Here is a 13,298-nt window from a genome sequence, read left to right as displayed (position 1 = left end):
TTTCAGTATATGAGAATGTATTATAAACTTAGAAAAGATGCCCAGGATTCATACCGAATATATATGTTGTTAAACACCACTAATTTGTTTTTTTGTGTATGTGTGTTTTGTTTTTATGGTTGCACCCGTGGCATGTCCATGTTGTCAGGCCAGGGACTGAATAAAGCTGCAGCCACAACCTATGCCACAGTGGCAGCAACACGGGATCCCTTAACCCACTGTGCTGGGCTGGGGATCGAACCCATGCGTCCACAGTGATCTGAGCCAATGCAGTCAGATTCTTAACCCACTGCATCACAGCTGGAACTCCCCTAACCTGTTCTCTAAAAATGAATGCTAGAATTTAACTTTTCCAGGTGTTTGCTATAAATTACAAATGTCTACCTGCTGAAAACTGTTTAGAAACCATAAATTAACTGTGCCATGTGGTGATCACTATAAACTAGGCATTTCACAAAATAGCTATTCCTCTTTCTAAAATTATTAATATATAACTGTTATTTCTACTCTCTAGACATAGAATGTTAGGCCAAACATCTAGTATTTTAGTGCTAACATACAAAAAAATTTTTATATTCTAACTTTTGTAAAGAGTTCCACTGAAACCACCTTGCAATTAACCATATCCTGGACCAATACACAAGATCAAGAAGCAAACAAATTACTTGAGCCATTAACCTCATTAAGTTTGCAGAGTCCTATATGTACTACAGAAGACAAAGAGAATCGTAACTGGGGAGAGGAACTGCTAATGATGACTTAAGGTAACTGAAATGAAGAGGCAGCACTGTGTTGACAGATTTATCCAATCAAGTTGAACATAAATTGCCAGGTGGAAAAAAAGACCATGCAAGTGAGAAATCAAGCTTAACATGGGCTTACTTAAATGGTATTTAGTACACTTATGATATCCAATTCCTAGTTCATAGTTTAACATAACACTAAAATATAAAAAAGGCAAATATTCCAAGTTTCCTCTTATTAGCAGAGAACTCACAACTAGAGGTTATTCTCAATACTCCCACATTTAAGAGATACCTGGCAAAAAATAACTCTTCTTAAAAACTCTTGATTTGCGAGTTCCCTTTGTGGCTCAGCAACAAATCTGACTAGTATCCATGAGGATGCAAGTTTAATCCCTAGCCTCACTCACTGGCTTAAGGATCCGGTGTTGCCATGAGTTGCTATGTAGGTTGCAGACATGGCTTGGATCTGGCATTGCTGTGGCTATGACATAGGCTAGCAACTACAGCTCCCATTGACCTCTAGCCTGGGAACTTCCACAAGCTGTGGGTGTGGCCCTAAAAAGACAATAAATAAATAAATAAATAAATAAAAACCTCTTGATTTACAATTCTGGAGAAAATATATTGAAATAAAAAAGAGCGATACAACCCACCTCATTTATCATTTCTATTTCTCTAAAGGTCAATCTGTCCAGCCAATCTACTTTCACCATGTGACCTTGTCGATGAGCCTTGGTGAGCTGCAAAAAATATATATAATGGAGAAAATTTTAAGAAAGATCTCACAGAAAGGAGAATAAAGAATGGTAATGATCATCAACATGATACTGGTGGTACTAGCTAAAGCAACAAGACAAGGGAAAGGAAGTAAACTGTATACAGATTGGGAAAAAAAGAAATAACACTTTTATTCAAAGGTCACATGATCATTTATGTGGAAAATATTTTAAAGTAGACAAATAAGCTCCTGGAACTAATAAGCAATTATAGCAAGATGGATACAAGGTTCTCATGTAAAAGTAAATCTCTGTCCTATATACCAGGAATAAATAAGTAAAATTTAAAATTAAAAATACATTCACATTAGCACCCCTCAAAAATGAAATTGGTATAATATAATAATATATGTATGAGATCTCTATGAGGAAAACTAAAAAACACTGATGAATAAAAAGAAAGAATTAAATAAATGGACAGATATTCCATTAAGGATAAGAAGATGCAATATTGTCAAGATGTCAGTACTTCTCAACTTATCTACTTATCTATAGAGTCAATGCAAGCCCAGTCAAAAAAAAAAAAAAAAAAGAATCCAGCAAGTTACTCTGTAAATATAAAAAAAACTGATTCTAAAGCATATATGGAAAGGCAAAAGATCCAAACAGCCAACACAGTACTGAAGAACAAAACTGGAAGATATACATTACCCAACTTTAAGAATTAATATACAGCTAACATAATCAAGACAGTATGGTATTGGCAAAAGAATAGTTAAACAGATTAATGGAACAGAATAGAAAGTCCAGAAACAGACACATAATTAGAGTCATCTGATTTGTGACAAAGCAGAGGCAATAAAATGGAGCAAAGAGCCTTTACAACAAATGTTGCTGAACCAACTGGACATGCACATGAAAACAAATACATACAGACCTTACATTCTTCACAAAAATTAACTCAAAATGAATCAAAGACCTAAACATAAATTACAAAACTATAAAACTCCTAAAAGATAACGGGAGAAAAACAAGATGACCATGGATATGGTGACAACTTTTTAGATGCACCACCAAAGGCACAATCCACAAAAGAAATCTGTTCTGTGAAAGACATCAGACAAATCAAGAATTTTCTAGTCATTTTCACTAGGCTCCAGAATTCATGTTTGCTGCTAATATATATTTCTTCCTATATAGCATATTCCTAGCTTCTCTATTTGAATACTAAAAGATGACCATTTTTCAACCTTGCAAATATCAACTAAAGGATGTATGGTCAAGGATGGTAGTACCATAAATGAGTAAAGACATTTTGGAGGACAAGTGTAAATTATCTTAGATACATTGTGCATCATCATTTGCAAATATAAAAAAATGTACATGTCTATCAAAAGTGGGAACTGTTAAGTAAACTATGGTACACACACTATGAAATACTATCATGAAAAAGAAAGAAAAATCAATATACTGTGATAGAAAAGACCATTATGATTCTGTTGAATGAAAAAGCAACTGTGGAATGAAAGGTACCATTTATGCTATGACTATTCTCCTGCACCAGACAAACAGATTGAAAGCAGAATTTCTAGATATTTCTCTGCTTGAATTAGTTCTATGATTTCTATAGCAATCGAGTTCAAAATGTCCTCTAGCCACTTGTACTATTTATCCGATACTATGTAACAAAGCACCCAAAACTTAGTACCTTAAAATAATATTCATTTTTATTATTGTACATTATTCTTAGGGATGTCAAGAAGACATTTCTTGAGGCACAGCTGGATATTTTATTTTCTATTAGTCTAACAGTCTCTCATGAGGCTATTGTCATCTGGTTAGCAGGAGCTAGAATGTCCAAGATCGCTTCACTCACATTGCTAATGCCTTTGTGGGAAAGGGTGGGCTCAGCTGGAAAACTAGGGTGATGTGGCCTCTGTCTTTTCTGAAGGAACTCTCAGTGCTGCTCCCTTTCTACGTAGTCTTTCAACATAGTCACTCCAACAAGGTAGCTGGACTTCTTACATAGTGGCTCATTATTCCCAAAGTGCAAAAACAGAAGCTTTTACAGTGTCCTAAAGTTGAACTCTGGAACAGGCATAACACTGCTTCAGTTGCATAATATTAGTTAAAATGAGTCACAGAGCTAGTGCAGATCCAACACAGAAGGGTGAGTATGGGGAGTTCCCATTGTGGATCAGAGGTTAGTCAACCCAACTAGCATGCCATGAGGACGCAGGTTCAATTCCTGGCCTCGCTCAGTGGGTTAAGGATCCAGTGCTGCCACGAGCTGTGGTGGTGTAGGTCGCAGACACAGCTCGGATCCTGCATTGCTGTGACTCTGGCATAGGCCAGTGGCTACAGTTCCAATGGACCCCTAGCCTGGGAACCTCTATATGCCGTGGGTGCGGCCCTAAAAGACAACAAAAAAGACCAAAAAAAAAAAAAAATCTGGTTAGTATTGTTACTAACTTTCAAAAAAAAAAAAAGAAGGGTGGGTATCAAAAGCTATGTTTCACTGAGGGTCATCTTTGGAGACTAGCTAGCACAGCATTTACTAGACAATCTAAGCAGACAATACAATTGATGGCTCAATTGCAAAGAACAGGGAGAGTGAATCAGAAGATGGCAAAGCCATCTCTTGACTTTAGGCAGAGGTAAAGCACAGCATTAGCTATCACAATTCCTAAATGATTAGGCCCTGCCTTCCTCTCCAAAGTAAGCTCCTGCAACTCTCCAACTGACATGCTACATTCCAGCCAACCATTTTAGTTCTTCAAACCATAAGGCCTTTTACTTTTAAGACTCTAGGCAGATGAAATAATTAAATGGTAAATGAAAAATTTTACTAAAATTTCTATAAAATTTAAGAAACTACAAAGCACTATGCTTGTTTTAAGTAGCTGTTATTAGCCCATAATCCATGTCACTTCATCTCTATAGGTGCTGATGATCATATAGACAGACTTGGCTGGTTTTCACCAATCCAAAGGAGCTTCTAGCTGTCACCACTTTGGTAACATCTAAAGATAAAGAGGCCCAACAATGAACCTGAGCAATTTATATTTCATTTTGGATATGAAATGTCAGTGACCTAGATCTCTCAAATGAGGAAATCTACATTCTGTCTGTTAAACACCAGGGTAAAACAAGTACAATCTGTTTCAAATTTCTTGTGAAGAAATAATCCTCACTAGGGAACCCATACTGGAAAGCACCTAGGTCAAGACATCAGTAAAAGACTCATTCTTTTTAAGAAACATAATTTCTACAGAATTCACAAGAAGTCATAGAGCTCAGAAGAGAAGCCCACTGTCACAGAAATACTATCATAATTATTGAGTTCTAACTTCTCTAAGAATTAAATAGCAAGGACTTTCAAAAGCTATTTAAATACAAGAATCTGTAAGAACCAAATAACAACATGCCTAGGAAACTGTTTGGAGTACTAATCATGCATCATCAGATTTAATGAGAGGAAAGAAATATGTACTTGAAGAAGATGCCTCAGATTAGTATGTGTTCAATATAACTATCAAAGACAAAAATAAAGGTAGGCCAACTTGTTACATTGTATTATAGATTAGGAACAGCAAAGAAAACAAATGTCAAACCAGAGAGCGATTCCTAGGAAAAGGGAGACTTTCACGATTACAACTGACAAGTCATTGCTCTTTATTCACATCTGCCCTATTATACCTTAAGCTTCTTGAGTGCTAGAGCTATGAATGGTTGACGAAACCTAGCATATATTCATTCAATGAATATTTATATGTATTGACAGGACGTCTAATGTTGAAAGCAGACAGAATGGAAAACAAATGTTTACATGCGCCAGAACTCTGCTCAAGAGCTTTGGGGAACTGGTGGGGGCAAGGGGAAGGGGGTGGCACTCAAAAGAAAGCTGTAGAAAAGAATGATTTATGCCTTTAGTCATCATTTCCTAGAATTTAGATACTTTCAATATAAGAATATATTACTTAGTTTGCTATTATAAGTTACTAACTATCTGTGGAGATAAGCACAGAATGTTGAACAAAAAAAGCAATTTGCCTGCTCTCCCAGAACTTAAGGTAGGAACAGTCAAGCCATTTAAATGGCAATGCCTATATGACTATATACAAACTGAAACAGTAATATGAAAGTCATGAAAAGGGTAATATGACAGAAGATAACAGGGGGTCTTGTGTAGGCCTCTCAGGCAGGAATCAGCTTTCTTGAGGTTCACCATGATCTAGATTTACAGTAGACACCACACTTAGAGCCCAAAGAAAGAAAGGAAAGATTAAGAAGAACTGAAAACTGTTTACCTATTTCAAATCTGCCTAGGAATGTATAGGGAAGTAAATGGACAGAGACAGAAAGACTTAAAGGGAAACTGGAAAGAAATGATACATGGCCCAAATTCTGGTTTTGTTGGCTTATCAAAAGATGGTATAATTGCTTACAGAATTTAATATCTAGCTATGAAAACAAGATGAACACATAAAACAGAATAGAACTGATAAAATAAAAAAAAAAGAATTCAAAAAGATGTATACTGAACTTTGATTCTGATTTTAAGCACCCACACATACTTTATATCTACGTTTGATAATTTGGAAATATAGCATATGAGCAAATATCAAACAAGCCATATAAAAACAACTTAAAAGAACAATTTTCACTTTTTATTTTCAAGCTAGTAGAACATTTAAGGCTTTAACAACAGCCGTGAATTGCAAATACTTTGAACAGCCAACCACAGAAAATTGGTGAAATGAATTATGGCATTTCCACAATATGCAAAAACCCTACAGTCCTTACAAATCATGTTATGAAAGTGTCTCAGATGACCTGGAAGAGTTTTGAGACACTATTAAATGTAAAGGCAGGATTCATTGAAAAACATGCAAACAATATGATACCAGTTTAAAAATAAATACATATAGATGCATATATAACACACATTTATTTATTTGCTTACTTACTAAAAGCTTATCAACTAAAATACTAATGACAACCATTAAGGGTAGAGGACTGGAAGAGATTTTACAGTCTTTGTACTTTAACAACATTCTGTGCCATTGAAGATGTATATTTATCATAATATGAATAAGTTATTTTAAAACTAATTTTTTTTTAATAGGGCCGCTAACATGGCATATGGAGGTTCCCAGGCTCGGGGTCTAATCGGAGCTGTAGCCACTGGCCTATGCCAGAGCCACAGCAACACCAGATTTGAGCTGCATCTGTGACCTACACCACAGCTCATGGCAACGCGGGATCGTTAACCCACTGAGCAAGGCCAGGGATCGAACCCGCAACCTCATGGTTCCTAATCGGATTTGTTAACCACTGCGCCATGACGGGAACTCCCTAAATTTATTTTTAAAACAATTAATAATTGAGAAAACTCTGTTAGGCAAACCACAAAAGATTAGCATTTATCAAGATGACACTAAAAAAATAGTTTATTTTTACTTCATAGTAAACTCAAAGAATAAAGACCCATCTCATTAATTTAATTCAAACAAGTGAAATAAAAACCAAGTAATATAACTGTTGTCTCTCAAATTATTTCTTCCAAAGGCCTTTCAACTAAGTCCAACTAAAGACTGATACTAATTAAATGACGGTGCTGCTTTTAAATACATGATTAATAAAAACTCCTCTATAGAAAAGTTTATAGGCTTTTGGTTTCAAACTTTACTCAGGTCAAGAAACCTTAAGAGGGCAGTTATAAGATAAATGGACTTTCCAAAAATAAGTAGCTATAAACAGGTAATGCTTGCACCCAGATACCCATATGCTTTCTTGGGGAATCTAAAGAGAAAAACTGACAAAGTTGTATTTTTCCTTCCTTTTTTACCCTCTGACACTTGAAAAAAATAAACAAAAAACCCAATGTGCTCTTGTCCTCAGATAGAATACTTTGATTCACAGTCTATGAAATTTCTCTCTTCATACATTTACTGGTGTAATGGTCAATAAAATCATTTAGTACTACTATATATGACTAATTTTTTTTCCAGCATGATTATAGAGGGTTGTGCTTATTCAACTACCTTCTATTTTGTTCCTCTAAATTCCCTCAAGTTAAAGGTCCAACGTAACTCTTTCAACTCTAATACTTCCCTAAGCCTAGACTAGAACTGAGCTAAATTAATAAGCACCAGTTACACAGAACGCCATTACAGGTCGGCTACTCTATTTGCAGTATGACTCACTCATAGATTTCTATTATTAAACAGTATAATTCTTCAATAAAAATAGACATTGGGTGCTATCTCTGTCAAATCAAATATCAGCTATGCAGTAATTTGTAGTTGAGACAAAATACAGTTGTGTTTAAGAATTCACTTGAACTAATGAGATTAAAAAAAGAAGTTGTATCTGTATGTTACAATCTGTATATACATCTATATACTTAATTCTTAAAAGCACAGGAGTTTCTTCTACCTTCCTGATTACTGAAGTCTTAGCCACAAATCTACAATTTTATCTTGAAATTTTACAGGTGTATCTTATTCAGGAAGTGGTATTTGCCTCATAAAGCTTTCACTCACTTTAACTTCTCAGAGATTAATCTAGTCCTAAAAGCATTTTATTGTCTACTTCTCTGGCAGAAACTATAGCTGTAAAAACATACAATACATTTACAGAATATAAATCAATATTCTTTTAGAGAGCAGTCTTTCACAGGCAAAAATTAATTTAGTCTACTTGCTACCACTGATTTCAAGACAAATCTAAAAGTTTAACAGTCTTTAGACAACAGTAAGCAAATCAAAGTGACTGATAAGATTCTACCATGTATCATTATTAATAAATTTGTAAGAGAGTCCCAAACACTTCTTTTATGATACAAAGGAAAGGCAACATAGAATCAAATCAAATGTTACATTTCTAAAAAGTTATACATATTATTAACACAAAAACCTGTAACCAAGAAGTATTATGATGATGTCAATGGTGCCACTAAACATGTTTCACAGCCTTGACTAATTTCACCAGCTTTCGTCATAATATAGGCATTTATTATTGTCATTAACAAAACACCTGAGGAAGGTAAATAAAATGAGACTCTTCTGACCAGATCAAATTTTACAGCCAGGATTCTAATTTTTTACTTTTAAAATAACAAAAATTCCTGGAGTTCCCATCGTGGCTCAGCGGTTAACAAACCTGACTAGGATCCATAAGGACGCAGGTCCTATTCCTGGCCTGGCTCAGTGGGTTAAGGATCCAGCATTGCCATGACCTGTGGGGTAGGTCACAGACGTGGCTTGGATCCCACGTTGCTGTGGCTGTGGCATAGGCCAGCAGCTACACCTTCGACTGGACCCCTAGCCTGGGAACCTCCATATGCCCCGAGTATGACCCTAAAAAGACAAATTAATTAATTAAAATGAAGTAAAATAACAAAAATTCCTCCATTAACACTTTTTTTTCCTCCCACTATAAATGCAGCATACAGGTTCAAACAAACCCTAACCATAGCAATAACCTATACCACAGTGACAAGCCTTAACCAAGGGGCTGGAGCCTTAACCTCCTAAGCCACCAGGGAGCTACCAATTAACACTTTTTGATCAGTTTTCCTTCCTCTAAAATGTAGACATTTAAAAAACATTTTTTGTTTGTTTCTTGTCATTAAAGTACACTGTTACATACAAAATACGTAAAGGAGGTTATGCATTTTTTTTGAGAATATGAAATTATTCCTTCTATACTCAATAACAAATGGTCAAGTCTCAAATGCTCATTTTACATTGTGGATAAAATGTAAAGATAATAGGAGTTCTCTTGTGGTGCATCAGGTTAAAGATCTGGCATTGTCACAGCAGTGGCTTGGTTGCTACTGTGGCACAGGTTCAATCCCTGGCCCAGGAATGGGCAAGGCCAAAATAAACGTAAATCTAATAGAAATACACCCAGATAAAACCCTGTACCCATTTTGTATGTACATTTATTCAGAGGTGGCTTGTACAACTATGGGTACGTGATTGACATCCCTACATTGTTACACCCAATCTACTAATGCACTGCAAATTCTGTTCACACTAAACAACAGTTTACAAAAATTATCAAGCTACTTCAGCTATAATCTTTATTTATATGGAAAAAAGATACTTTTTGAAAATTGAAATATACTTGATTTACAATGTTGTGTGAGTTTTAGGTATAAAGCAAAGTGATTCAGTTTAATATATACATATATATATACATATATACATATATTCTTTTTCAGATTCTTTTCCATTAGAGCTTATTATAAGATATTGAATACAGTTCCCTGTGCTATACAGTAGGTCCTTGTTATCTATTTCATATATAGTAGTGTGTATCTGTTAATCCTAAAATTCTAATTAATCCCTCTTCCCAATCTTTCCCTTTTGGTAACTATAAGTTTGTTTGCTGTATCTGTGAGTCTGTTTCTGCTTTGTAAATAAGTTCATGACTATATCAGTTTTTACATTCTACATATAAGTGATAGCATGTCATTTGTCTTTGACTTACTTCACTTACCATGATAATCTCTAGGTCCATCAATGTTGCTGAAAATGGCAATATTACAGTTTTATTTATGGCTGAGTAATATTCCATTACACACACACACACATTACCTATGTTATTGATATATATTACATCCTCTTTAAATACTCATCTATTAACGATGGACATTTAAGTTGCTTTCATGTCTTGGTTATTGCAAATAGTATTACTGTGAACACCAGGGTGCATGTATCTTTTGAATTAAAGTTTTCATCTTTTCCAGGTATTTGCCTTAGAGTCAGATTGCTGGATCATATGGTCCATAAAATCTATTTTTAGATTTTCAAGGAACCTCCATATTATTCTCCATAGTGGCTTCACCATTTACATTCCCACCAACAGTGTAGGAGGGTTCCCTTTTCTCCATACCCTCTCCAGCATTTTTTATTTGTAGTTTCTTTTTTTTTTTTTGTCTTTTTGCCATTTCTTGGGCCGCTCTCACGGCATATGTAGGTTCCCAGACTAGGGGTCTAATCGGAGCTGTAGCTTATGCCAGAGCCACAGCAACGTGGGATCTGAGCCACATCTGCGACCTACACCACAGCTCACGGCAACGCTGGATCCTTAACCCACTGAGCAAGGCCAGGGATCAGACTCGCAACCTCATGGGTCCTAGTCAGATTCGTTAACCACTGTGCCACAACAGGAACTCCTTTTTTTTTTTTTTTGTAGATTTTTTGATGATGGCCATTCTGACTCATGTGAGGTGATACCTCAATGTAGTTTTGATTTGCATTTCTCTAATAATTAGCAATGCTGAGCCTCTTTTCATGTGCCTGTTGGCTATCTGTACGTCTTCTTTAGAGAAATGTCTATATAGGTCTTCAGCCCATTTTTTGATTGGATTTTTGTTGTTGTTTTTGTTGAGCTGTATGAACTGTTTGTATATTTTGAAAATTAAGCCCTTGTCAGTAGCATTTTTTGCAAATATTTTCTCCACTCTTCATTTTGTTTATGGTTTCCTTTGCTGTGCAAAAGTTTATAAGTTTGATTAGGTCTCATTTGTTGATTTTTGCTTTTACTTCTTTTGCCTTGAGAGACTGAAAACATTATTACGGTTTACGTTAAGATGTTTTGCCCAAATCCTCTCCTAGAAGTTTTATGGTGTTGGGGAGATGGGATTAAGATGGATGAAGAGAAGGAATGGAGCTCAACTTCTCCCATAAAAACAACAAAATTACAACCAAATGCTGGACAACCTTCAAACAAAGGGACGGGAAACTTTCAAAAGGATATCCTACTCCAGAAGACAAAGAGGAGGCCACATCAAGAGGTAGGAGGGGTGATTATGTGATATAAGCAACTCTGTATCTCCTGGGTGGGAAACCCACAGACTGTTGAAAGTAACTGTTTCACAGAAACTCACCTACAGGAGTGAGAGTTCTGAGCCCCAAATTAAACTCCCATGTGTGGGGATCTGGCACCGGAAGAAAGAGCCCCCAGAGCATCTGGCATTGAAGGCCAGTGGGGCTTGTGTGCAGGAGCTCCACAGGACTGGGGGAAACAGAGACCCCATTCTTAAAAGGTGCACACAGACTTTCATGTGCACTGGGTCCCAGGGCAAAGCCAAGGCCCCATGGAAATCTGGGTCAGACCTGACTGTAGTTCTTGAAGGATCTCCAGGGAAAACAGAGGGTGACTGTGGCTCGTTGCGAGGGAATGACATTGGAGGCAAAGCTCTTGGGAATATTCAGCAGCATGTGTTTCTCTGGAGGTAGCCATTTTGGGAAAATATGGCCCCAACCATCAGCGCTGACAGGCCCCAGGCCAAACAATAACCCAGGTGGGATCACAGTCCCACCCATCAGTAAACAGGCTTACTAAAGACCCCCAGACACACAGCTGCCTCTAATCTCACCCAGAGACAAAGCCCCACCCACCAAAGGGGGAGTAATCACTGCCACCTACCAGTGGGCAGGCACCAGTCCCTCCCATCAGGAAGCCTACAGCAAGCCACCATACCAACTTCAGCCACAAGGGGGGCAGGTACCAGACTAAGAGAGGCTACAACTCTACTGTATGCAAAGAGGACACCACACCAAAAGCGTATAAAAGTGAAGAGACAGAGAACTAAAACTCAGATAAGGGAGAAAGAAAAAACCCCAGAAAAACAACTAAGTGATCAGGAGATTCTCAGCCTCCAGGAAAAAGACTTTAGACTGTAGATGCTGAAGATGATGCAAAACACTGGAAATAAACTGGAGGCAAAGATGGATAATTTGCAGGAAACACTGAGCAAAGAAATATAGTATTTAAAATTTAAGCTAACAGAGATGCAAAATACAGTCACTGAAATAAAAAATTCATTAGAAGCAGCCAACAGAAGACTACAGGAGGCAGAAGAATGAATAAGTGAGGTGGAGGACAGACTAGTGGAAATCACTGATGCAGAACAGAAAAGAGAAAAAAGACTGAAGAGAAATGAAGAGAGTCTCAGAGAACTCCAGGGCAATGTTAAACGCCAACATCCATATTATAGGGATGGCAGAAGGAGAAGAGAGAGAGAACACCATGATACACATGTTAATCAAACTGACCAAAATTGAAGACAAAGAGAAAATATTGAAAGCATCTAGGGAAAAGAAACAAATAACATACAAGGGAACCCAGACAAGGTTAATGGCAGATTCTTCAGCAGAAACTCTGCAGGCCAGAAGGGAGTGGCACAATATACTTAATGTGATGAAAGGAAAGAACCTCCAACCACAATTACTTTATCCAGCAAGGCTCTCATTCAGATTTGAAGGGGAAATCAAAACCTTCACAGATAAGCAAAAGCTAAGAGAATTCAGCAACACTAAACCAGCTTTACCACAAATACTAAAAGAAGTTATCTAGGCAGAAAAGAAAAGGCTGCAATCAGAAACAAAAATACCACAAATGACAAGGCTCATCAGTAAAGGCATATATACAGTAAAGATAGGAAATCATCCGCACACAATTATGCTACCAAAATTAGAAATCGTGAGAAGAGGAGGGTACAAATTCAGGACACTGGAGATGCAATTAACAGACTAAGAACTTAAAACAGACTCCTATATCAAAACTTCAGAATAAATGAAAACCAAAAAGCCACAACTGATACACATATTAGAAAAATCACCTCAAATACAACATTAAAGATAGCCATCAAACCACAATAAGAGAGAACAAGTGAAGAAGGGAAGAAAAAAGACCAACAAAAACAATCCAAAACAGGTAATAAAATGGCAATAAGAACATACATATCAATAATTACCTTAAATGTTAATGGACTAATGTCCCAACCAAAAGACATAGACTGGCTGAATAGATACAA

At 36.6% G+C, this 13,298-nt stretch overlaps 1 protein-coding gene across 1 annotated transcript in view; it reads right to left on the bottom strand.

Moving 5' to 3' along the window:
- The window catches only part of PIK3C3 (phosphatidylinositol 3-kinase catalytic subunit type 3), a 147,594-nt gene that overhangs the window by 102,205 nt on the left and 32,091 nt on the right, over nt 1–13,298 (bottom strand). The window contains exon 5 of the mRNA XM_047794159.1: nt 1,400–1,486. Coding sequence (XP_047650115.1) covers nt 1,400–1,486 — 87 coding nt within the window. The remainder of the gene's footprint in view (nt 1–1,399; nt 1,487–13,298) is intronic.

The sequence above is a fragment of the Phacochoerus africanus genome, chromosome 8, assembly GCF_016906955.1.
Source record: "Phacochoerus africanus isolate WHEZ1 chromosome 8, ROS_Pafr_v1, whole genome shotgun sequence".
NCBI lineage: Eukaryota > Metazoa > Chordata > Mammalia > Artiodactyla > Suidae > Phacochoerus > Phacochoerus africanus.
Note: the sequence above shows the minus strand (reverse complement) of the source record. Positions and strands in the feature narration are given on the sequence as shown.